This window comes from Lipophrys pholis (genome assembly GCF_963383615.2).
Source record: "Lipophrys pholis genome assembly, chromosome: 4".
Lineage (NCBI taxonomy): Eukaryota > Metazoa > Chordata > Actinopteri > Blenniiformes > Blenniidae > Lipophrys > Lipophrys pholis.
In genome coordinates, this window is record NC_137637.1 from 30,764,912 (window position 1) to 30,790,857 (window position 25,946).

General features: G+C 42.6%; 3 protein-coding genes across 8 annotated transcripts; all 3 read right to left on the reverse strand.

Moving 5' to 3' along the window:
- Positions 1 to 96: 96 nt before the first annotated feature.
- Positions 97 to 6,404, reverse strand: dram2b (DNA-damage regulated autophagy modulator 2b). 4 transcript variants are annotated; one of them, XM_080460789.1, is made up of 9 exons: positions 6,177 to 6,388; positions 4,227 to 4,463; positions 3,751 to 3,818; positions 3,188 to 3,330; positions 2,847 to 3,024; positions 2,341 to 2,423; positions 2,158 to 2,250; positions 1,314 to 1,457; positions 347 to 773 (listed from the first exon to the last, which is right to left on the reverse strand). In XM_080460789.1, the coding sequence occupies exons 2-8, from the start codon at positions 4,355 to 4,357 to the stop codon at positions 1,323 to 1,325; spliced, it is 831 nt and encodes a 276-aa protein (XP_080316915.1). In that variant the 5' UTR covers positions 4,358 to 4,463; positions 6,177 to 6,388; the 3' UTR covers positions 347 to 773; positions 1,314 to 1,322. The 4 variants fall into 4 exon arrangements, with proteins under 4 accessions (XP_080316914.1, XP_080316913.1, XP_080316915.1 ...); XM_080460788.1 differs by having other exon boundaries at positions 97 to 1,457; positions 4,227 to 4,458; positions 6,177 to 6,382; XM_080460787.1 differs by having other exon boundaries at positions 346 to 1,457; positions 6,177 to 6,404.
- A 4,336-nt stretch (positions 6,405 to 10,740) lies between these two features.
- Positions 10,741 to 22,623, reverse strand: cept1b (choline/ethanolamine phosphotransferase 1b). 3 transcript variants are annotated; one of them, XM_080461333.1, is made up of 10 exons: positions 22,433 to 22,623; positions 19,749 to 20,041; positions 18,124 to 18,298; positions 16,956 to 17,103; positions 16,703 to 16,844; positions 13,938 to 14,022; positions 13,507 to 13,638; positions 12,844 to 13,002; positions 11,884 to 12,009; positions 10,741 to 11,012 (listed from the first exon to the last, which is right to left on the reverse strand). In XM_080461333.1, exons 2-10 carry the CDS (start codon positions 19,937 to 19,939, stop codon positions 10,890 to 10,892), a joined length of 1,281 nt encoding a protein of 426 aa, XP_080317459.1. In that variant the 5' UTR covers positions 19,940 to 20,041; positions 22,433 to 22,623; the 3' UTR covers positions 10,741 to 10,889. The 3 variants fall into 3 exon arrangements, with proteins under 3 accessions (XP_080317459.1, XP_080317461.1, XP_080317460.1); XM_080461335.1 differs by lacking the exon at positions 13,938 to 14,022 and adding an exon at positions 15,143 to 15,227; XM_080461334.1 differs by having other exon boundaries at positions 22,332 to 22,576.
- pth4 (parathyroid hormone 4) lies at positions 22,150 to 24,594 on the reverse strand (the record flags this gene model as incomplete). The annotated part of the gene is made up of 4 exons (XM_080461151.1): positions 22,150 to 22,265; positions 22,433 to 22,545; positions 24,044 to 24,292; positions 24,503 to 24,594. 4 exons carry the CDS (start codon positions 24,592 to 24,594, stop codon positions 22,150 to 22,152), a joined length of 570 nt encoding a protein of 189 aa, XP_080317277.1.
- Between the last annotated feature and the right edge of the window lie 1,352 nt (positions 24,595 to 25,946).

The window sequence follows — 25,946 nt, forward strand, 5'->3', positions numbered from 1 at the left end:
AGCACCAAGTCATCTTCTTTACTTTGGGAAAGTAGTAACGAGACAACTTTGATAAGAAAGTAGAGATGTTTGTGTTAAAATGTAGGGAGTACAAGTAAAAAGTCAAAGTACTTCTTTTATTTTTTAAAGCTGGAACTGAAAAAGTAAAGTATCTTATACTTTTTGGACCCTCCTGAGCTTCCGCAGCACCATGACTGTAGAGAGGAGCAGCTTTTTAAAACAGGAATCAAACTACTGTCTCGAGGAGGAAGAACTAGAACTTCCTCAGATCAAAGAGGAAGAGGAGGAGACGACAGGCAGGTGACCATCAAATGCAGTTTTTTAAGGAGAGAAAAACACATTTGTTAGGCTCGTTAGGTAAACGTTTTTTTTTTATTATGATCAGAAAAACCTGTAATCATGAAATACAAATGACAGCACTTATCAAAAGTACAAAATAGATTCTTTCGTTTTCAGGGTTTCGTGTACAGAACAAGTAAATACCGTATAGTTCCTAATAGACGTGCAGTGCGTCTATTGGGAACATGCATAGTTTTAGGCAGCGAGCCATCCAGCCGTTATTTGGATGGTCAATCTTTTGAAAAAGACGGCCTAAAAAATAGTGCACGGCCTGTTCAGTGCCGTCGATAATATATACATACAGTAGAACCGGTTAACGGTTAACACACCTTAATGAGCGGACAGCCTCCCGCACACTTTCACTTTACACCAGGGGAGTCAAACGTCAGGCCCGCGGGTCAAGACCTGCCGTTCTTTCATTGTGCGCCCCCCATCTTTGGAAATAATATTCAATTGCAGGTTTTATTGCTCTGTTTTGTCCAACCGTAATGCACGTTCAATTCCTATTTTGTGAAAAAAATCATAAAACACAAGTCACTGTCAGATCAGTTTTTCACCTCTGATGGTATAAATATCCAAGCTCAAGCAAACAGACTCAACTCGTGAACAGTTTATCAACATTTTTTTAAATCATAGATGTAAGTGAACAGCGGTTAAGATTTACAAATAGAAGTTTTCAAATCTGATGTTATAAAGTGCAAAAGCTTGATAGGTGGATTTACAGGGTCCGTTCAGCCAAATGACAGAAACGCCTCTCCGCTTGATGAGGTTTTTTTTTTTTTTTATTATTTCCTGCCCACTCTGGCAGCTCCACGTCACGGAATTTAGTTTCAGAAACATCACTCCAGGTGAAATCTCCGATCACCTCTGAGCCTGAACATCAAACTTCATATAAACTGTGTCAGCGTTAGGAAATATAATCTTAGAAAAAAAAAAAAAAAAAGGCCTTCAAAAGCGACTAGAAACAGTGAAACCTGAGGTGGTCATGTCGCTCCGGCCAGCAGCGGAGACGATTCGCAGGCCTCCCGTTTGTTGGGACGAGACGTGACGACGCCCTCGTGTGGCCAGTCGTACAGGTGGCTGCCCTGCAGGTCTGCTTCTGCTCGCAAGGTTATTTTCTTTATCGAGAACAAAAACAGGTTTGAGAAATGATCAGTGGGAAAGTTGAGTGTTCAAAAGACGGAGATGGTTTGGAGATCGCTCTTCTTCACTGGTGTAATAAAGCGGCACATTTCTCTCATTACATCACTTTTTATTCCGTAACACAGTGAAGCTTTGGAGAACGTCTTTGAGTTCCAAATCAGTTTGAAACTATTTCTTGATCTCCTGTGCAGCGAAGCCTCAATGTATTTAGAATGAAGTCTTTTGCTACTCTTAAAAACTACTACTTTGACAGTATTTTGTCAGTAGCTGATGACGGTTATTAAATATACTACAATTACTGTCTTTTACTTTGGGTCATTAGACTGACCCACACGGTACCAACAGCTCAGCGTCACTGCGGTACCACAGTATTACGGCCGTTTGCACGTTGAGACAGACGGATCTGAAGTAGTGCACATGAAACTCCATAAAGTACCTTTCATTTGCAGTATCTCATAAGGAAACGTCACAACATTTTAAGGAAGTAATTGTAACTGTCGTCACACTCTGCGGCTTCGGTTCCTGTCAAATCTAGACACAAGAGTTTCCTGTGATTTGAACTTTTCTCCGAGCGCCGGCGTTAAAATGATGGACGTGGTAGTTTAACCTGTCGCAGCAGGATTAATGTAGTGAAACCTTCAGCTGCTGAACGGGAGACAAAAGGAGGGAAAGTACCTGAAAATCCCTGATGTAGGTGAGGAAGAAGCTGATGAAGGAGAAAGCCAGAGACCATTCAGACACTGTGCTGATGATGTGAGCCGTATAACCCTGAAAGGAACGGGGGGGGGGGGTCAGAAACCTTTTCCTTCCAGAATTGAACCTTTAACTCACAAAATCAAAAGAAAAACGTCTTCTGACCGTCTCTCCGGGACTCCAGTGGAGTTTGTGGACGACGTCCACTCCGGCCAGGCTGCTGTACATGATGACTGACGATACGAACACTGACCGGCTCTTAAGAATCACAACTCACAGGGGAACTCTTTCAATGGTTAATAAAGGGTTAAGAAAGCGTTAAGAAAGCGTTAATAAAGCGGCACAGAAGAGAGAGGAAGCCGCTACTTCGTACTGTAAAACATTGTATTGTCATCAGTAAAGTAAATTACTGTGAATACAATATGACTTTGTGGGGAATTTAAATCACTGCATCCTGATTTAACAACAGTTCAGATCTCGAGGGGTTTCGGGTTGTAAAATCATCAAATCACACGACCGCGTCCCACCAGATTATACTATATCTAAATATTATACCGTTTTTAAAGGTCCAAATGAACAAGCTCCTGCCTTATCGCATTTAAAAAAGTAAAAGCAGCTTCCCTCTTGATAACAGTGACTGACGTCGCCGCGACGTCTCGGTTTGAGGATACTGCTGATGATGCTGGTCAGGGTCCACAGTCCGATGCCGAGGCGGACCAGGTAGGTGGTCCTGCTGTGGATGTGGGGCTGCATGTGCAGCGACAGCACAGTCTGGACCAGGATGTAGAGCGCTCCGACCCCGAAGGTCAGCACGGCGCCCACCAGGTGCATGGCGAACAGGGTGGTCTTCTGCTCCGACACACATAAAACACACAACACTGACTGTGTTCCTATGGACATACCGCCACTAGGAAAAGCAGCCGGAACGACAGAAGCCATCTTTAGATTATATTTACGTTATGAAGGATGTTTAGGCCTCAGTCATTAACTACGGTGACATCGTCGTACTCACCTGGAAGTTTGCCACCACGCACATCCCGAAGGAGCTGGTGAAGCCCAGCAGCAGCCCCACGACGTTCAGCCTGCGGAGTCTGGGCTCCTCCTCATCGGCCAGAGCCTCCACCTGCTTGTAACGCACGTACACTGTGGCTATACCTGCAAACACGGCCACACCAGCAAATATAAAAACCACCCAAGAGGCTAGGGCAATCAAAATGATCTATAATCAAAATATATTTCATGAGCATAGAGAATAAACCGTATGAATGGAAAGAAAAGTCACAGTGTGTTGGGGCCAACCAATGAATAACTCCGGGTTCTTAAAAAACATTTAATAAAAAAAAAGATATATAGTTGTATCGCGTAATCTCATCTGTTTTACTTAATCTAGAAAATACAATTAAAAACATTCAGGAATAGTAAGTATACAAATAAAACAAAAAATAAGAAATTACTGTCATCTAAGATCGATTATTATGTTCTTTTTTTTTTTTTTAAATCAGAATTCTGATGTTAATTTATCTTCTTTTTTTTTACAGAGCTCTGTAATAATTGAATCGTGATTGTGTGTGTCACCTAAAAAGGCTGAGATGTCCAACATGATGCCAAACACACATCTCTCTGGTGCCACGGTTCCTGTGTCACTGCAACAGTTTACAAAAGGTCATGTTGAAAAGAATTTTAAAAAATTTAAATAAAATGAAATATTCCGTACGAGGTCAAATCAATGATTAAATCTTCATTTCAAACATGTGAAAAACTAAAAAAACAAACAAAATAAATCATTTTTACCATAGAATAAATAAGAATATAAATACTTTATTAATCCCAGATTGTTGTACACATCTAGTAGTTGTATAAAAGAATCCTTGTTTTTCTTTATAAAAGAGACGTGAAAATATGAATAAAATAAACACCAGTGTTGCACAGATCTGTGAGTCTAATGATAATTTAATTGTTAAAGTCCATCTAAATAATAAGAAATAAGATCATTACAACATGCAGCTCTTGATTTGCAGCTGGGACACACACAACACATTGTGGACTCAGACCTGATGTACGGCAACAGAGGGTCCACGTGTCTCAGCACCACCGCCGTGATGTACGCAAAGACGAAGGACGCCGCCGTCCAGACCACCAGAGCAGCCGGCAGGATGCAGAGACCCTCCTGGAACCACCACATGGCCTCTTCTGTGTGTGTGTGTGTGTGTGTGTGTGTGTGTGTGTGTGTGTGTGTGTGTGTGTGTGTGTGTGTGTGTGTGTGCGCGCGCTGCTGCCGGTCCACTGTCCTGTCACAACACACCACCACCACCAGTTTTTAAAGTGTTCTGAGGGCCTCCCCTGGAGGGCGCCAGAGAGCTTCAGGATAAATAATAGAAATTTCATTACATTTTACAAGTCCAGTAAAAAAAAATGATCACATGATACAAAACGAAGCATGCGTGAAGCTTGAGGGGGATGAGACAGTTTGAATTCCAGGCGATCTAGAGCAGGGCTGCATGATGTCATTGCAATGTTAACATTTGCAGTATATGTACATGTAAAAAAAACAAAAACGGACTGAAGTGCAGTAAACTATGTTTGCGTGTCCTCTGCATTCATGCTCTGCATGTCAACAACACATCAGGAAATCAGATGCAGCCTGAAGGCACTCGACTGTGTTTGGCCACGTGAGCTTATTTCACGTCTTCATTTCGACATCGTACCTGCTGAGAGAGTCAACAAACTGCTTTGCGTCTGAAATGCTGCTGGTGGGAACTGAAAAAGCTCATGTGACTTAAAAAGAAAAGCACATGCAGCAGCAGCAGCAGCAGCAGCACATTTGCGTCTGATTAAATTTGGATCCCAGAAGAGGAAGAGCTTTGTTTTCAACCAAGTATAAATCAAGAAGAGTAAGAACTCATGCAGCCCAACTCAACAGGGGACGGATAACATGTGAAAACATGCAAATTCTGATTTGGAACAGACAATCTGCGGAGAACACTATGAACTCTGAAATCATTAAAGGACACACTAGAAAATTCCACAGGAACTTTTGTGTGAACGACTTCTCCTTTTGACCTCAGCGTCTCCATGGCAACAGACGCTGATCTCCTCCATGATGTTGCCTCTCCCATCCTCTTTCTATGTGATTGGACGGTATGAATTATGGCCATATCTTAAAAGTTCAAAAGACGTTAAAAAGCATACAGCGTAGCAGGAATGTCCCGAAAAAGCGGCACGTTTTGATACTCGAATGGTTTCAATCGGTTAAAGATTGTAGGAGGAGAAGAATTAGTCAGTGTGAATTGTGTGAATCTGCCTTCAGCATTCACACAATTAAACTGCCACCTAGGATAGTAATGACTGAAATCTAAAAAGATCTAGATAAAAATGAATAACTATATTAGTTTTTGTTGATGTTGCCTGTAAGACACAAGATAAAGCCTCGTGCTCTTCATATCAAACAATGTAATACAACATTAAAACTGAAAACATGATTTTTATAAGAAATAATACAGGCAGAATTGGAACTGAATTACTGTTAATCTGTCCGGAATGGAACAGTTGTGATTGAGTTATAAAGAGATAAAGAAATCCCCGTGATCTAAGTGAGGAAGTGAAACTCACAAAAAAACAGCTTTTACTCTCACACCAAACTCCTTTATAAAAACCCAACATTTAACGCATCTCCTCCAAACTGGGACACAAACCCGCTCCAACATCACGTTTCTTTAGTGGAGGAAACCGAAAACAATGTGTGGAATAAATCGGCTCTCGATAAATAGAGAAAACACGCGAGGATGAAACGAAGGGAACATTTATATTAATCAACAATTAAGACGCTTAAAGACACTGCTATCGTTAGCTAGCTGGTGTTAGCTTTGTTTAAACAACAGAAACGGACAAGCAAGGCGTTAATATTCAAACCTTTTTGAGCCGTTTTGTAAGTGTTTACAGGACAGATTTTAGAAGAAACACTCAGTCTCTTTTCTTTTTTAACTCAGCATAATGAAACTCACGTTATCAAAGTCCTCCAGCAGTCATCAGCCCGTCAGATCACAAGATAAACGGCTCACATCCGGTGATTAAAAGAGTGAATTCATGTTTGCACACTCCCGTTAAAGTTGAGTAATCCTCGTAGTCAAGAATTAACTTATTTTAAAAGAAAAAACTTGAAATCCTGTGACAGGTTCGCTGCGCTTCCTCTCTGATGCAGTGCGCATGCGCACGTTAGGATGGCTCGAGTGGGCGTTATGACCCGAGTTCAGACTCGCAGGAGTTCAAAAGGCGCTCTGTGGAACCTGCAGGAGGAGCAAGGTGGGAGATTGGCCTTCCGTTTTTGAGAGGAAGAAAGCCACATGTAAACAGGGAGAACATGCAGAACACACAGAGTCCTGCTCTGAACCGTCACTCCTCCATGAGTTACCAACAAACAAGTCTTCAGTTTAGGATGATTAAAATAGACACCAATAAAATCCAGTTGCTGCTACTGCTTAACTCTTTTGGTTAATCAAAGGTCTTTTTCTGAACCTCAGTTCTTTTCTTAGTTCTTTAATAATCTGCCATATATTCTCTGTTAATGGAAATAAACTATGTAAACATGTTTGTGTTAGAAACTTACAAAATCACATCTTAACATGGGCCTATTGATTGGCAATCAACAATTTTTTCTATCTCTTACTGATTATTTCATGACTTTTTGTCTTTTCTGACCACCTTAATGTGGTTGTTCTGCATTTCTTTTGCATTTGAAATTGATTTGTATCGCTGTGTTCTGATGGGAAATCTTTCTATGGTCATTTTGTCTTTATTGTTTATCGCTTAGCCTCTTTTGCATCACTCTACTTGGGAATGCTATGTCTGCAGTGATTTTGTTTTGTTTGATTTGCATGTCCACTGTGTTTGAGATGGGATTCGTTCCACAGGTTCTCTCGTCTCTGTGCTGAACCGTTGACCTTTCCACTTTGATGAACGGAAGACGGATGGTGAATATACTGCATTAACAATAAGACATGACAACGCTCAGGAGAAAAAGCAGTTGTTTAATACAGTTAAGAATGCACGCGCGCACACACACACACACGCACACACACACACACACTGTCCTTTAAGACTACAGGAGCTTTGTGTGAGGTGATGTTTTCATTCTTTTCGGACTCCCATTATTGTGGCGGTTCCAGTAAAACACAAGTTGAAACCCGTCTGTCGGGGGGCGTATGAAAGTTATTTGCGTTGGTCGGTGAAGGAGAGATTTCTCAGGCGATCTCGTTCAGTCGTCTTAAGATCACAGCTTACGTGCACACAGGGTGAAATACCTGAGCTTGGCATTCTGGCCAATAGAAAACTGACTTTTACACGAAGCTTCTCAGGAACAAACACACTCAGACAGAGAGAGAGAAAGATAGATGGGCTTTGTGTCTGTACAAAACAATAGAGAACTATCATACTTAAGGCAAACCTTTACTCGTCACAATGAGCGCTGACCCAACACACGGACCTTTTAAAGCCGTGACTGACCAGAGTCACCGCGAGACACTGACCATGACACAAACTGTACAGCAGGAATCTAAACATGCAGGCGAGGGCATCGCTTCACTCCCCGTCTTCTCTTCAAACACTTTGCAGACGCCAGCAGCAGGGAATACACGACAAACGAACGCTACACCGAGTGTGATCGGCGTTCACGCAGCATGTTTGAGGTCATTAACAAAATAAAAAAAAACTTTAGCAAAGCAAAGCAGGGACTTCTTTAGTCACTCAAATCACAATAAACCTTCATGGATTAGTTTTCATGACGTGAGTTTTGTTTCACTTTGTGGGATTTGAGCCCTGAAGTAGTTAGATTACTCACTCTAAAGACTTTCAAATGGCAAAAGATGTGAGTACTTTTTCTATTAGTTACATTAAGAAATCCCTTTGAGACCCACTAGTGTTGGTACTCAAAAGTCAAATTCTAATTGAGTGAAACAATATTTAAAAAATCACCTGTTTTTTTCTCTTTTAAGTTAAACACACCAACGAACAGCTGCTGCAGAGTACTACCCTGAAACGGCCGCACTTAAAAGTAATCTATTCTTTCAGGTTGTCTACAATTGTTCTGAATTTAGTTTGAGAAATTAATGAAACAGTAAAGTGTCTTTATGCAGACTTCTCAGGGTAAATGTTCTTTATACCGGTCAACTAAAATCAAACTCGTTCCGTATTTGATGAAAATTATTTATACCTGCTTGAGTTTCATTCTCTTGGTAGTGAAACCTTTTGAAATGCTTTTAACTTCATTTACATAGAATTTTGACTTTTCCTTTTAAATGTGGGATCTTTTTCACACAAGGTTTTTGTTTCTTCCTGTTTGTTTTATTTTTCCTCCAACAACTGCAACTTTTCTCATGTAAAACAAACAATTTTATTGTCATCGACTCCTCCTCCTCTTGTAACTTACAAAATGTCTCTTACAACCGTCGAACCCAAAGTTATCACTTCGTCGTTATGAGACACCAACAAATAAATCAAGCCACAAAAAAAAAACTGATTACAGCAAAAAAAAAAAAAAGAAAAAAGATTTTCTTGTCATTTCGGTGACGTGGCCCTTTAACACCTGGACGCCGGGGTCAAAAACCTTTTAGTCAAGATCACAAAGAAAAACTGGCCAAATGAAAGACAAGAGACACTCTCCAGAAGACATCACTCACTACAGTCAGTTGGCATCGTGGATCATTTTTAAACACACTGTGGAGGCAAAGCACTGGAGATGGAACAGAAAGAAGAACAGGCACAAGATGCAGAAGTAAGAAGCTCAACTTCTCCACGTGGACGTGGTTCCACTCCGGACTCCATCCAGCAGCAGCAGCAGCAGCAGCGTCTGAACACTCAGTATCAGATGATGACGCGTGGAAGCAGAGCGAGCAGCAGCAGCCACGTTTCAAATAAACACTTTTCTTTTATTATTATTATTATTATTAAGTTTGATCTGATTCTCTTCAGTCGCCACATGGAAAACCGTGACATCCGAGCGCGTGACCTCGTCTCCTGGGCCCGCGAGCCCGTCCTGCCGCCGCAGCGTTTGGAGGAAACCCGAGAGTCAAACCCCCTTTTTAGTGTAACACTGAACACTTTCCTCACACAGGAAGGACCGTGTGGTTCACAGGTTGTTCATGTTGCAGTCGCTTGATACTCCAGACATCCTGTCAACAAACTGCGTGCCTCCAGCCTATTATCAGGAAGGGCTCTGAAAGTGCATACATTTTAACATGAAACACACAAAAATAAGCATTAAATTAAATTAATTTTCTGTTAATCTATCGATTCTGCAGCGTTACCGAGAACATAGTTATGTTTTTCACATCTCAACCGCACTGTTTGGCCTGGTTTGGTTGACTAAAAGCTACGGATGAGTTGTTTTGAGGGAATCACCCTTTAAATGTTCAGTAAAGACTCAACATCACGAGCAATTGTGGAAAAAAAATATCTAAATAAAAACGAAACTTACAGCCACGACTTTACTCTTTAGTTAGACAACCAAACATTTCGCAAAATCACAAGAAGCCTCGCGGGACGATTCTTGAAACTTGGTTGAAGCGTCAGTTTAATACTTTGTTGTTGTTCTTTTTACTGGGATTAGATTAATCTCCAGAGATTGGAGGCGGCCGCGCCGCTTCGCTTCATAAACATCTTGAAACTGACTTCATGTCGGCCGCAAGAATCTGATCGAACCCTGAGTCGGGACGGTATTCACGCTGCAAAACCACAATCTGTGAATTTCTTTTAGCTGCTTCAGCTTTCAGTTTAACCTTTTTTTTTTTTTAAATAGTCACAAATTTAAAAAAAAAAAAAAAAAATTCTGGAAAATATGTGGAGCAGGAACCAAATTATGTTCACAATGAATATAAAACAGCGACTCAACCAAAGAAAATCCACCTAAACTAAAGCAGCCGACTAAGATTGTGACCGAGGAGCCGCTGCAGTGAATCTTCTCCAGGAAACCTTTAAGACACTTAAAAATGTTAAACTGAAATAAAGTCGACACCAAGTTTCCTCCAAAGCCGCGACACCGCCGCATGACTTTTAATGTGGCGAGCAGGAGATGAAGTGGCTTTAAAATTGTACACATTAAGGTTTTTTTGTTTTTTTTTAATATATATATATATATATATATATATATATATATATAAACAAACGTGTCAAAGCAGGATTTCTTTTTTTTTTTTTTTTTTTAACTTAAAAGAGAAGCACAAATACTGTAACAGTTTGGTATTTACAATAGCAAAAAGATCAAGTTATGCAAATATTACAAAAGAAATTATAATCATGAAAAGCAAAGTGTTTGATTTATCTTCTATACATTGTTTTCTTGCACATAAACAATTAAAACACTCACGTTTCTCTCTGCGTACATACCGAGCAGCACCTGCACTCTCCTGAAATATTTGTCTGTGTGACCACGAGTTTGTTTTTCTTTTTTTTTTTTCTCTTTTCCCCAGAAGATTTCTGACGACTGGGGCAGAAAGTGGAAACGGGTACAAATTCAATTCTGCACAGGTGGAAAGGAAACGATGACAGTAATATTCCAGTATCTTTATATAGACGTTATTTGTCCTCACATTCAGTTGGCAGAAGCACATACTTTATACACCCCCCCTCCCCTCCCTCCCTGCTTCTCTACGTGGAACTCAGAGGGAAGGGAGGACGAGTGCGACTAACGGGAAGGGGCAGAGTCAGTGGCGGCCGGCGTGTCCTCAGTGAGGGGCGGAGCCGAGCACCGAACAAGGCTTGATTTTGAAAACAAAAATGTGAAGGTGGCAGGCAATCTGGTTGCAAACACTGACACAGTAACGCACCAAGTCAAAGAAGGAAATGATCTGCGGGGGAAAAGAGAGGAAACAAACAAAATACAAAAACAAAATCATCATCATTTTTGACTTCACTGCTCATAAGTATCCTGGACGATTCTTCATCACTTTTATAGACTTGTGGGAAATAAACATTGCTAAAAAAAAAAGAAGCATGTATATTCTCATGAATCTGCATGTGTACAACTATTTTTTTTTTTTGGTTTAAAAACTTTCGCTGACTTTACCACCTGAAGTTCAGGTGAAAACGCCCCTGTGACCATTTACTGAGCCGACAACGAAAAAAAAAAAAGCTTTTTGCTTCTTTACGTCTCTGCAAAGTTTCAAATTACAACTTAAAGCAGGGAACAAATGTCGTTTGGTACTTTAACTCCAAACATCAAGCGGACAACAGGAGCCGTCCCCATCCTGAGTTCAGGTTGAGGACAAACGATGAACATTAACGGCAAAAGAGTTTAAAAAGGCGTCTCACAAAGTCTTGGAGACAAAAAGCTTCATGAGCTGAAACATCAATACAATCAGATGCATCGATTGGTTATGAGACTCATGTCAATTAATCTTTTACAGTCAGTTAAAATGTATATATAAATATAAAATATTCTTACATTGTCTGACATACAACCTATTTAAATTGATGTAACTCGTATGTACATGTGATTTTTCTTTCCTGCCACTGTAGTAACTTTTCACTCTATTTAAGCTGCAGAGATTTTTTCTGAAATAAACAAAACATCCCCACAGGCGCCATTAACGTCCAGTGGAAAAGCCCAAATAAAGCATCCAGGAAGCCCTGATCCTTCCAGACGCTCCACTCCTGCCTCAACACGTGAAAATAGTTCTGCAAGCATTCATCTACAGACGTCATGGTGTATGTACTCACCAGTGCAATCCAGAGCACCAGGTACTCGTCAATAAAACTATTGAAATACTGATCCAGGAAGAGAAGTCCCGGTCCCAGGAAGGCTAAATCGTGGAGATGCATCTCACTTTTTGTCATATGTGCTACCTGAGGACAGACACACCCACACACAGATCATCAGAGGAGCTCAAACCAGAAGAATAAATACAGAAATAAATCACCTCACAGAGGGAAGTGACTCAAAACTTGCAGAAAAGGAAGAGCTTGTGTTAAACCAGCCGTCACAGAGGACTGAGGTTCAGTTTCATTACCGGGCACGGCTGGAAAAACACCAGCGTCAACTCTCTGACTCATTTTGTTTTCGCTGAAGTATTTTGCATTTATTATTTTCATGAATATTTCAGAGCTCAACAGTGTTTTCTATATGAATATTTTATCAGCATGCTGTGGTTGAACTCCATCCTGCCGGCTTAAAAAGCTCAACAAAGCCAGTCAGAATGAAGGTGATATTTGAAGGATTACATTTTATTTTATTTAATTTTTTAGCTTAAGTCAAAATAATAATAAACATTTCAATATAGAGGAACTTTTTTTTTTTTTTTTTTAATTTTCTTAAACTCTCGATTAAAATGAGTTTGTGAGCTATGGGTGAAAACAAAACTTTTTCCATTTTAAACTGTTGAAACATGAAGAGTAAAGTTTAAGTCACAGTGACAGGAAAAGTGCTGATGTGGTGAAACAGCAGCAGGTGGATTTCTATGATCCAGTTCAGGAGTTAATTCATGAAGCTGAAGGAGTCGGGGCGGAGAAGTCGTTCTTTTCTTTTCAGTTTCTGTTCGAGTTCAGGAGAAATTGCGTCGCTAAAGTCTTGTAACTTGTTTGGACGAGGCAACGGCAAGAACACAGAAAAAAAACAAACAAACAAAGAAAGCACATTATCATTCCTGGAAATATTTAAAAGAAAAAAAAAAAACATCTTACAACTAATTTATTGGTGATTTTGGCCGAGACGAGGCCGAACGCCAGGATATAAAGACATGGATGTTTCTCGAAGAGCTGGACTGCAGACTTTTTGTATATCATCATGGCCAGAATGATGACTGAACCAATGTGGAGGACTGGGGAGAGGACACTGGTTCCCTGAGGACAACGGATGAAGACACAGTTAATGACAACATCACTTATAGTCTGAAAAGAAACTTAACTGATGAAAGGCGACGCTTACAGTTTCATTTCAACCTACTCTAATACATCTCGTCTGTGTTCTCCGGTTTTTAATGTCGGATTCTTTTGAAGTAGATATCCTATCACTGTATGAACATTAATCACAGAGTCGCACGGACTCGTGGTTAAAGAGCCACGTGAGCAGCAAAATGCCATTTGTCTAAAAATGACGAGTAAAAGTTAAAAAGAAACGCAGTGAAGTACTGAAAGATGTAGTAGAAATGTAGAAACATGAAACACAAAGTGCGTCATATTCGTTTGTGCAGATTAAATCTGCTCTCAGTAACTTAATCTGACGGAAATCCTTTCAGTGTCGCAACACCAAACCAGAGCCGTGCACACGAACGCACCGAAAACATCCTCCAGGTTTTGATTTGTTCTCGGACCACGCGTCAATAAAACTATGGTTTTCAGACTTACTGCTATTGTGGATCCGTTTTTACCCACGCCTCCGGTGAAAATAACTCTAAAGTAGTTGGTGCAGGAGAAGATGGCTCCTAAAAACGTGCAGATGGCAGGAACCATTTTCATCTGGATGTTCAGGATCGGAATCTGAAAATCCCAAGATACACGCATAATGAATTCACCCGAAGTCGGCACAAAGCGAATCAGAACAGACAGAATCTAACTCTGGACCAAACGTTCACCTTCATGTGCAGCATCATGAGTACCGTTAGTGGAGCTGACACTTGTGACACGTCTTTACCAACTATTACAGTTAATTGATTAAACCCAAGAGAGGAAAACACCCTCGTAATTACATCAAAACCACCAGAATAAACAGTACTGCATAATCATGGCATCATTCTCGCTGACGTTTATCTGCAGGAATTAAAACCGAGCTGAATTACCAGTGACTGCCAAAAAGCCGATCCTCCCACGGCGGCCAGCAAATACATGATTATAATGAAGATTTGCACCTCAGTCACATCAATGCTGAGTGGGAGGAGAAAGCAGAGAGTTGACAGTGAGGATTAGTGACGAACCAGCACACACACACACACACACACACACACAGTCATCCTGCAGCCTTCCTCCACAGCACAACACACTGCTGCACATGGAGCCACTGCTTCTTCTTCTTCTTCTTCTTCTTCTTCTTCTGCTGCTGCTTAACGCAGGAGCCAATATGGAGGTCGAGGAGTTTATGGTTCACGGGCTCCGTCAATAAAATGACCAGTCAAAACTGAAAGTCAGAAATTGCTTCATAGTTGTAAAGTTAAAAAAGTCAAAATGGACGTAGCGATAATTCAAGTGCGTATTATGAGTATAAAATGTCGATTTCAGTTCTGTTTGAATAGAAGATTACTTTCACTATAATGAAATGCGTAAGGTGTCAGCCTGGCTGAGATACTGCTTGCACATAAATGCCTTTAAACCTTACTGCAGCTCTGAGTGAGCCTCACCACACAAAACTTAAGCAGAATACCTTTAAACAGGCCATGTTTACACGTACCTGGGTTTTCACAAAAACTGATATTTCCCCTCTATCTTTACCGAAAAGATCTTCATTTACAAGGATCCACATATACACCTGGGTCAGAGCTGCTATGAGCATGCCAAACCTGTAGGGGGCAGTGTAACAAAAACAACTTCACGAGTTGTGAGACAGAGTTGATCTAGATCTCCACTGTGGCCGGAGTTTTAGGAATCATAGTTCCGTGGTGAGTCGGAGCTGCGTTTATGTGTAAATGTGCGGCCCAAACACAGAGAAATATCAGTTTTTTTAAAATAACCGGGTACGTGTAAACATGGCCTGAAACAAGTACTCTGATTTGTGAAATATTGGGACATTTCGTGGCGCCTGTATGTGCGCATGGACAACCTGTAAGTAAACCTTCACACTATCGGCTGTTTGCAGATGAAGGCAATCATCGCAGCATGGGGGGGGGGGGGGGGCGGCTCACATGTACTCGATATGATGCAGCAGAGGAACTGTGCTATACTGTCAGGGAATCGCCCCAAATCCTTTGTTTTCCTGCGCCTCCATGCGAGTCAGCAGTCTCTGTGGAGGCAGGCGGCAGCCAGCCATGCAGGCAGCAGCCAGGAGGTTTACCATCACGTTCCACAGCCAGGGACCCACAGAGGCTGTGAGAGTCTGTAATCCTGCTAGACAGATCTGCACCTCTGTTATGTCAAATCTACACACAGAACACATCCACATTTACTGCCACTCTCCCGCCAAAATATAACGGACACCAAAGTTTAACGGGTCGGACGTGTTGTATGTTCCCGACTCAGACCAACAGGTACGAATATAGAGCTGATTAACAACCAGCTTGATTAACAAATATAAACAGACGTTTATAATTAAAATTGAAGCTAAATAATAAACAGTTTAAGGATTTTATCAGGAAACTCAAAAGATGAACAGCAAGCTTATGTAAAAAATATATCTATATTTTTTTAAGCTGGGAGAAAGTTTGTGATTAAGATGAAAGTATCAGCAGTCTGATAGTCGGAGACTGAATGGCTTTAAAATAGTCTGGGAATGAAAAACTCATAGATGAGTTATCTGAATAGCCTGCTCGTGGTAAAAAGGCACCGTAGATTAAAATGCCCCCAGGAAGGGTGAACGTGCCTAACAATGTAAGATGCTGTGGAGACTGCAGAATCTATTTCTCATTTGTTTTTGAAGGTTTACCATTTCCAGCTCTGTCTTTTGAATGATTCTGTACTTTGCTTGTAGCATTTTTCCTTTTGCTTAGTCAGCATTTTCTCCCAATGACTTGTATGTGGCGTCGCAGGTCCTTTCTTGTGTGGAGTTTGCATTCTCCCGTGCACGCACAGGGTTTCCCCTGCGATGGACTTGTCCATTGTCAGCTGCAGCACCCCTGATGAATTGGACGACTGGGTATAGTGTGAAGGAGCATTCAGGGAATCTGGATTCAAAGTAGCCTCATCGCCGGCGCAAGATGTGATCGTCTGGCTTCATCTGGATTAGAGGTGGGAACTCCTGGAGGGCTACAGTCCTGCATGTTTTTAGATTAATTTAATGACTGTGTAAAACATGAAGGACCAGAAGTGCCCGCCTCAAATCCAGAGACTGATTGAGTGTGACCTAAAACTAAAGAAACACGTATTTAGGACCTCAACTTTCAATCCTTAGTATCAATATCAGAAGTATGTTGTGGTTTTTTTGTTCCTAAACAGGAGCGCTGAAGAAGGACTCATATTTTTTCTGACCACCATCGGTTCTCCCGAGTCCAGTATTTGCTAGTTTGTAACTGCCATCCTCACAAATGAGTGCTGAAAAGGACTGTGGGAGATTACGTCTTCAAAACTAATACTTTCTATCATCTTCACTTATGTAGCAGCAGTCAGAGAATCACCTATCAGATCTGGGTGAGATGGTACATGTGGGTCCGATACAAGGTGTTCCAGACACAACACATCAATGGGAACATCCAGCTCTGGGTGTTTTGCTCTCACCAGTGAAGGAAACAGTCTCAAATGTATGATAACTATTCAAGAGCACATGTGCAGACCTGCTGTTTGTGTCACTTAATGACTGCCATTAACAGGCAAGACAAATAAAATGAAGATAATTTCGCTTGGAAAAAAAAAGAAAAGAAAGAAAAAAAAAATCTAAAACGAGCAGCTTTCAATGACTCACATGCCGAAACGCAGCGTTCCCGACACGTATGTTTGCCAGTGGGCGCAGTAAAACATAAACATCCCGGCGAAGCAGCAGAAGAACATCCAGTCCGGGTTGGTGCCCAGCTGCACTGCTATGCTGGTTCCCAACACCACAAACACTGCAGAGACAGACACAGGCGGCGTTAACGGGATGGAGGGGGGTGGGGTAGGGGGGGTGGGGGCTTCGGGGTCACCGGCTCCCAGCAGAGTGGAGTCGGAGACAAACTGACCGGTGGAGAGAGAGTCACAGCCGTGGTCAAACAGCTCGCCCAGCGGAGAGCTGCTGTTGGTGCGTCTGGCCTGCTTCCCGTCGATGGCGTCCAGCGACTGGTAGATGAAGAGACCCACGGCACATAACAGGTACGCCCAGAGGGGAGCCTGGAACACATGAGAGCCGTCAAGCCGCCATCTTTTTAACAACGTTTATCTGATGCAGATTCTCTGGCTTGTTTTTGTGGTGGAGTGGCGACCCACTCGTCTTACAGCAAGAATAAACCCGTCTCAGCTTCCAGTTGGGGGCCAGTGTGGAATTTGCGTGATCTCCGTGTTCGTGTGGGGATTTTCTCCAGTTTCCTCTCACAATCCCAAACCATGGGTTTGAACCCTAAATTCAATCCATAGTAGTTGTATTGAATATTTGACAGGCTTTTCTGTGAAAAAGTTTGTTTTTTCTCATTTTTATGGTTTAATTTTCTTTCCTTCCGTTTGGAAGAAAGGCACTACAGAATTTAGAAATAGTCTGAATGATCTTCTTTCATTCCAGTTGAAGCTTTAAAAAGGAATTTAGTTATTTGTAATAATTTATGATAATAAAAACCAAACAAACCCCAAAACATTGGTTACTTGGGAACATTCATCGTCATCCAAGGTCACAACGCCGTACCACCCACTTTAACTTAATATATAAACCCCTGGAAGGATTTAATAACGAAAACAGCTTTGTATTTGTGTTGCGTTATCTTATTACAGCGAGGGGGGCTAAAGCAGAGAGACACTGAGAACCTGAAGGGAAGTGATCATCTCAGACCAGAGTAGTACATCGCTGCTCCAAAAAGATCATTCACTAGTGACTGTGCGGTACTACACCCTCATCATTCCTGAGTTCTTAAATCACAGGATTCAGGCTTTTGAAGTTCCTTGGAAGTTTCACGTTATGAGCCCAAACTTGTTACAACTGTTTTTAGTGTCACAGGCTGAAGGTGGGTAGAAGGGAAAAGTGTAGACTGCGAGGTATGTGGATAATCCAGTGAAACCAGGATGTTCACCACTGTGGCTGAAACTCCCGTGACCTCAGTTCACCCAGATCGACCTCAAAAACCTCAGAGACACTTTAAAACACCACACATATATATAACAGACTCTAGTTCGGCGGAGTGATGTTTGTAAGGGAAGCCTGACCTGCTCGGTGGCGGTCGGGCAGTAGTAGACGAGCACCAGAGTGGTGAAGACGTTGGTGGCCAGGCCGATGATGGTGATGAGGTTGGGGGCGATCCAGGCGGGGACTCGTCCCACCAGCCACTCCCAGTAACGCTGCATCAGAGGCTCCAGGAGGGAGCGTCCAGCACTGCTGTACCTGCGAGGACACACACACACACACAGGTAACTGAGACCCTGTGGAGGTACCATTCTCTAAATCAGCGAGTTGATTACCTCATATTAGTCTCACACGTTCAATTCTTCACTGAAAACAGACGCAGAAACCCCGCAGCCGATTTACACCATCAAATTAACAAGACTCAATGATTCACAGCTATAAATGTATATATATTTTTTTTTTTGTAAGTTCAACAGTAACATCAACTCTCGTCAGTCCAACAAAACATCATCAGTGATGTAATAACACAGCAGGGTTTTATATCTAAACCATACATGAAAAACTGGAACGCACACAGTTATACAACGCCGTCATTGACTGAACCGACTGATAAAGTTTAAAGTGAGAAAACACACCAAAGCTGAAATGAACAAAACATCTGATTTAGTGAAGATTAAACATTCAACAATTAAGCTTTCTGACCGTTTAACATCAGATTACATTCAGAGTTTTACTTCTTCAGATATCAAAATCGAATGCTTATAAAGAAGATTAAAAAAAATCTACAGACTGATGACAACCGATGGTCTGGATCAACATGTTGCTCACTGTTGTTTCATAAAAATACAAAGCAACCTGGAATTTGATGCTTCTGCAAATACAGTTTCAGACATTTTCAGACCAATGTTTTCCACCCTGTTACTCCCATGGAGGACGTCAGAGAACGCAGGAGGCTTCGTCTGCTTGGACATTGTCTAAGTTAGATTTGAACCTTGAAAAAAAACAAACCATGATTTTCTTCTCAGTGTACCCGTCACTGTTACACAACTCAAAAGTTTGAGAATCTGTCGTGTTCAAAGGAATTCAAAACATTTGAAAAAGTTGTCAGATTTGGACACATTAAATCCAAGTCTGGTGGGATTTGTTGATAAGTTAGATCTATTTGTGGAGGTGTGAGCAGAGCCATCTGCAGCGGGCCACATCTCCTCTGTGAGGTCTGAGTGAAGCCTGAACGCAACACAGACTAAATGCCTCTGGACAGACAACAGCCTTAGGAAGTCATGCTTCCTACAGCAGATTGTAAATGTGCACAACCAACAAATTCTACCTGCTGTTTAGACTTCTATACACATTTTCAAGCTCTTTGGGTTATATAAAAAAATAATGTTTTTTTCAAGCTGAATAAAAACAACTACAGACGGGAAGTTTAATTTAATTTAAAATAAGATCACAACAGCGTTGCGTATACTTAACAAAGAGACATTTCACACAAATCTTTCAACTCTGACTGTAACTTTGAAGACTTCACTGGAAAAAACCTTGTTGACATCAGAAAGCCACATGTTGCACAACCTACCAAACACACACTGAAGCCGTCTGTGTCAGAGAGCTTCCCCCCCGGGCATGGCCGTACTCTCCTACACACCATGATGCCACACCACAGGCTTTAGCTGAGTTTTTATGACACTGCAGCAGAAGCAATAGTCACCTGTGCTCCTCCAGTCTCTTGAGCTGGTGTCGGGACAGGGGGGGCGATGGCAGCTCGATCAGCCTGCGCAGCACTCCGGGGGCCAGCCAGCAGGCCGCCTCCATGCCTATGCCCTGCCCAGGGTCCTTGTCCCGGCCAAGGCCTCGGCGAGAACGCAGGCCCCCCCCTTGCTGCTGCCCCGTTGCGCTCATGGAGCCCCGCTGCCTGCTTGTCGATTCCCCGATGGGTCCGGCTCTGCCTCTGCCACTGTCCTGCCTGAGGGGCTAAAGATCCACGGTGCGGCTGGATAATTCCTGAAACGGAAACCGACCATCAGGAGACGGGCTGAAGAACACAGATCACCCGTATAGCAACCTGCTAACAACGATTACAGTCCAACCTTGCTTTTCTAAAGGTTCCCTTTTTAAAACAGGCCAGTTCATGAGCAGCTTCCTAACCAGATTACAGACTCTGTTCTTTATTTAATGTTACAATACTACACGCATGCATGCTACTGCACATGTAAGCATTTGTATGCCTAAGCAAAGCTCAAATAATTCAAGTTTTTATTTTGAATTGGAAGAGGAATGATTCCATATTATAATGTTTCTTATGGGAAAACGTGTTACAGTTTCAGAACAACTTACAGGAAAGAATTACTTCTGAGAAAACCAAAGTTTGTCTGCATTTCAATCTTTTTGAAGCCTTTTGTATTTTGAAAATGTATAATCTTCCATCTATAAACTATCCATGACATGTTTCTAAACCCAAAATGAGAGGTACGCACAGATAAACAACTACTGTTATTCCAGATATATAGTAACCACTCAAAATATCAAAACATTCACATGTGCATAAAATTACAGCACAATGCATCAAATACACAGTAAAATAAAGTGATATATATATTAGTTAGTAGTGGAGTTTATCTACAGTTTGAGTAGATTTGCTGAATATTTAGCTTCCAAAGTAAATTTATGGAATCATTAAGCAACCAATTGTTTTGTTATAAAACAACTCAACACATGTAAGCTGCACTTCTTCACCTGTGTGCACCAAAAAAAACCAAAACAACAACTTCTTAATATTGGAGGTTGAATCCTCACTTCCAAACCCTACCACAAACATGCACTGTAAACATCAGAGAAGCTGCGTTAGGACAATAAATGTAATTTGTATTTATTTAATCAGCCATGCTCTGCTGTACAACAGGTTCAAACACACAAGGATCACCGGGCAAGCCCAGGAGCAACAAGCCAAAGCTTGGGCCTCCGAGTGACACAAACACACACCTTATAACACAATGTGACAATGAGAACATAAATGTCAGTTAGAAGCACGACGGAAGGACACAAAATTGCCATCAGGAGACAACAAACTACCACAAAAGAAAAGCATATTATAACTTCATGGGCACAGAGAAAGCCATGAAGAGAGACTCATAAGAACTGTGGTGAAACAGATTTACCAAAAGGGGACTGGGTCGGAAAATGGGAAGAGATATTAATCAGAAAATAGGTTAAAAAGTCACGACAGAGCAAAATCGAGTCATCAGATGCAAAAGGATCTGCTCCTGTCTCATAATACACACTCATGGGATTGAGCCATTTTGATCATCTTGAGGAGTTTGCGTAAAATAATAATCTATAAAAAATATCTGATCATAAAATGTATCAGTAAATTCAAGAATGAATCATAAACTATAAATTCACGTAGAAACTCCCTGATTGTATTTCCTGTAAGATTGGAGAGATAATTAAAAAAACACACGGTCGGTGTTTAGACGTCGTGGTTGTTGATGAAGGGTCACAGTGCAGAGACAAAATTAAGACAAAATTAAGTTTAACAGAGTTGATCTGCGTTTTAAAACACCTGTAGAGGACTCCTGTGGACGCGTGGTCTGAGGAGGCACACCTGACCACTGTCCGCGGATCCTGAGCTCACCTGAAGTTTACCTCCAAAATGATCCAAACAGCAAAACAGACGCTGTTTCGGGTGAACTGGCTTCCTTGTTAACCAGTGACCAACTTCGTTTAGCGTCCGTTGTTGCTGGTAACAGCAAACGTTAGAAACGATTCAGAAATCCACGGCTGTCCTGGCAAACGCCGTTCAAAGGCATTTATAGAGAAGTTTCGAAGCGTCGCAGCTTTTGCTAGTCTCTTGTAACATCTGATGTTACTGACAGCTCCGACGAACGGTCACCAGTTAACATGGAAACCAGTTGAGCCGAAACACCGGGCAGAACCACTGGTGACAGACATCAGCCCGCTGACAGTTTATCAGCTCACCGATACCGGTGTAACGATCTCAAACAGCGGGATGAACCCGCCGATAGAGCCGCCTGTGTTATGATAAACTATAAACCGTGACTGTCAGAAACATGCAAAACGGCAAGCAACCTGTCTCCGGCGGACCGCTAACGCTAACTGGCTACTAGCGGAATTCCCATCAGTTTGACGATTAGCATGTGTAGCAACAGCCCGCCGAGCAGCCTCTGAGGACCCGCGTCAGCAAGGCAGTGGCACCAGTCACATCTCCCTGGGTCACAGAGATTTTACAAATATAACACCGTGGTTAGGAGCTTCTCCGGTTGTGACGCCTCACCTCCCCGTAGTGACGGCGGCTGGCCGCCGCTAGCCTCACATGCTAACCCGGGGGACGGTGGAAAAAGCTGCGGAGATGACGGGACACGAGCGCGGACTGACCTGGCCGGTTAAAGGACGAGAGCCGCGGGCAGTCCGAGGGGCGGTGGGCGCGCTTCCAGCCGACAGGCGGCACCTTGCAGGGAGCCGTCGGATTTGACCTGAGATATCCGCACCTGTAGGTGGATCACCACGACCGGTGTCACTGAGGTTCACGCAGAAGGCGAGGTATCGTGAGCCATCACGGAAATCTCGCGTGACTTCCTCCACGGAGGGGGAAACTCCCCTGAGCGTGGTCTGTCAGGCAAACAGCTCAGTCACGTGACAAGTTGTTTCAAACCAGCAGTGTGAAAGATCAACAATTTGTCATTTTAAATTTATTCAAGTTAATTTTTCAAGCTTTGATATGATACATATTCATACTAAATCACACCAATTTATTATTACTTTTTAATTCTTTCAAAAGGCTTTGTGATGTTTCCTCTAAAGGAAGGTAAAGTAGTATCATCCATCCATCCATCCATTTTCTCCCGCTTATCCATTTCTGGGTCACGGGGGTGGCAGTCTGAGTACTGTCACCCAGATCACATTGCACCAATTAAGAACCTTCCTTCAGGCGGTGAGCCCACAGGAAGGTAAAGTAGTATTTCAGCATATTGGTTTGGTGGGGGAAAAATTTCAACCCAATGTAAATATTTCAGGTCCAGTGACAGACTCATGAGGAACTCCACAGTGAACGGTGAAAGACTTAGATTTCACTTTAATGTGATGTGATGTGAGGCTGTGGCTCAGTGTGTGGAGCAGTGGTTGTCTCACAATCAGAAAGTTGTAAGTCTGATTCCCCATCTCCCCCTGTCTGGGAGACGTGTCCACTGGGATCAGCTCCAGCAAACCTGAAACAGAAAAGGCTGTATAGAGGACGCATGGGATTTATGTGTTCTGCACCTGATTCCTGTGTCCAAATAGAGCAATGTCACATTTTGAACATTAAAACTTCTTTTAAAGGCTTTTTTTTTTTTCGTTTTTAATGAAAATGTTTTCTGTTTGTTTCCCGCCAACATTTTTCTGCCCACACGTAAGTACAAGTACACAAGATTCTCAGCCTCTCACCAACTGGTGAGCATTGTGAGGTCTGAGTTTATGACTAATAACTAACATCTCTCTCTCTCTCACTCTCTCTATCTCTGATTTGACCATCTTCCTGGTCTGAGTCAGAACGTACATTCAAAGAGCACAACTAAAAAAAGCCTCTTTTTTTTAACACAGTAAGGTCCCGTTTGGCCACAGCGGTCAGGACGAGGCCGATGCTCGTGACCCTGTACGTCTCATCCTTCTGGGTAGATGAGCTCGAAATAAATTGACGTCATGAGTTTGAAACTTTGGCTTTCTTTAATATATACAACCATCATTGTAACGTTATATCTTTACATATAAACATATGACCGAAAAAGAGCAAAAAAAACAACCCCAAAAAGTCTTAAGTCTTTTGATATCGTGAGACATTTTCCCCTGAATTTTTGTCTTGTCACAACCTGCTGTTGTGTTTTGGGTGTTTATTTGTACAAACAATTGACACAAACTTTTCCTTTTTTTTTTTTTTTTTTGTGTGTGTGTGTGTGTGTGCAGCCTCATTTGTGTACGTCAGCGTACAGTTAGGGCTCTCCATCGTGTAACCGCGTCAGGTAGGGATTAAAGAAGTTCCTCAGGAGGTTCCGGACCCGGGCAGGTTGGGGGCTGCCGGAGGCGGGGATCAGCGCTGGATTCAGGGTCAGGTCCAGGACCTTCATGGGGCCGAAGGCAGCAGAGCGGGTCTGTGCAGTGTGCAGACCCTCGATGGCGCTTGACAGCCAGATGAGCCTCTTCAGACTCTGGATGTTTCGTCCTCGGTCGTGCATCAGCTGGTGTTCGGTCACAGCCCGGCGACTGCGGGGAGAAGAGGGACGCGTCAGGCCTGGTCGCTGCACATGGACACCCGAGGGTCAGGCACACAGAGGACTTCAAGGTGAACGGTTCCATCACGCCCGCACAGGGCGAACATGCGCACTGAAGTGCCTTCACTACACTCAGACCGGGGATCGTCTCCCTGTGAGGGGAAACGACCGGCGGCGGCGGCGGCGGCGGCGGCGGCCTCACCTCTCGTTCTGTTGACACTGACCCGACACCGTAAACATGACGAGCAGCGTGACGGCGAGCCACCGCACAACGGGCCTGTGGGACGTCTGCATCTTCTGCATCACGGCGAGGAAAACACAACAAAACCCGCTCAGATCCAAACACTGTTTCATCTCGTGTCGGAGCGATAATGACAATACATAGATGATTCAAGGGTTTAGATTATTTGATCAGTAGAAATAGAGATTCATAAAAAATATGTGTGTGTGTGTATATATATATATATATATATACATAATGTCATCACTGCACATCAACTAATCCAATTCACACCTCAGCCACATCTCCTATTGATCTTGTGCAGAATCTCAGATTCCAGATTTTTTTAAATCACCTCAATTGAGTCTTTAGAATAAAATGCACAAGTAGAATTAGACAAGTCTGACTTTCCTTTTCCTGAATTTCTATTCCATATTATTCTAACCCACAAACATTTTTATTCATCCGGTTTTCTGCCGCCGCCTTTCACAAACAAATCTATGACACATAAACTTTAGGCGTAAACGTTGGTGCGTTTTTGTTGCGTCACAAATATAAACAATCACATTCTACCGAAGCACACGCAGAAACACTTTCCTCCACAAAGGTACATTTTAAAAAAGGTACTTACATTGTCCCTGATGGTGGCAGCAGCTCCTCTGACGCTCAGACACTCAAGTGACTTCAGATACGACCTGCAGACCTTTTATAAAGCCCTCTGACACACACACACACACACACACATACACACACACACACACACACGCACGCACACACACACACACACACACACACACACACACACACACACACACACACACACACACACACACACACACACACACACACACACACACACACACACACACGCAGCATACGTCAGCACCGTTGTCTCTGCAGAGGGAAAAAAGAAAAATCTGCCAACACTTTCCGGGTCATTTGTGTTCATTTGGACCGACTGTAAAAAAAGTTTCTTAAGTTCTGTGTGAGAGTGACACACACACTCACACACACTTACACACACTTACACACACACTCACACACACACACTCACACACACTTACACACACTCGTCACATAATGGTTTGAAAATGGGTTTTAAATTGATTTGACATTTTTTTTCTATTTCCCGGTCTAATCCTCGCTGCGCTCTTCCCGGCGTTGTGGAGGAAACGTGTTGGAGAGGTGGTGTTGACTGTGGAGGTGAGCGGGGACGGACCTGGACATCTGCTTGGAGGTTCAGGTTTTAACTTCGCCACGTTGTTGGGATGTTTGTCGCCTGGAGCTCCACTCGTCAACACGACAACCACCGATGCCTCGACGCCAATTAATGGCGGCGTCGGGTTGCTGTGGAGCCGCCACAGTCGCCGTGAGACATGCAGCCATCTTGACGACCCCGCTGCGGGACGAGTTTCCCTCACTGAGA

What these genes read in the sequence shown, in the direction of transcription:
- dram2b (XM_080460788.1), bottom strand. Translation starts at nt 4,357, where the DNA reads ATGTGGTGGTTCCAGGAGGGTCTCTGCATCCTGCCGGCTGCTCTGGTG. An exon ending in CCTCTGTTGCCGTACATCAG is followed by an intron (nt 3,819 to 4,226) that starts GTCTGAGTCCAC and finishes AAACTGTTGCAG; the next exon opens with TGACACAGGAACCGTGGCAC. An exon ending in GGACATCTCAGCCTTTTTAG is followed by an intron (nt 3,331 to 3,750) that starts GTGACACACACA and finishes CCGTGTTTGCAG; the next exon opens with GTATAGCCACAGTGTACGTG.
- cept1b (XM_080461333.1), bottom strand. Translation starts at nt 19,939, where the DNA reads ATGAGCGCAACGGGGCAGCAGCAAGGGGGGGGCCTGCGTTCTCGCCGA. An exon ending in GGAACGCTGCGTTTCGGCAT is followed by an intron (nt 14,023 to 16,702) that starts GTGAGTCATTGA and finishes CCTCCCACTCAG; the next exon opens with CATTGATGTGACTGAGGTGC. An exon ending in AAAACGGATCCACAATAGCA is followed by an intron (nt 13,003 to 13,506) that starts GTAAGTCTGAAA and finishes CGTTGTCCTCAG; the next exon opens with GGAACCAGTGTCCTCTCCCC.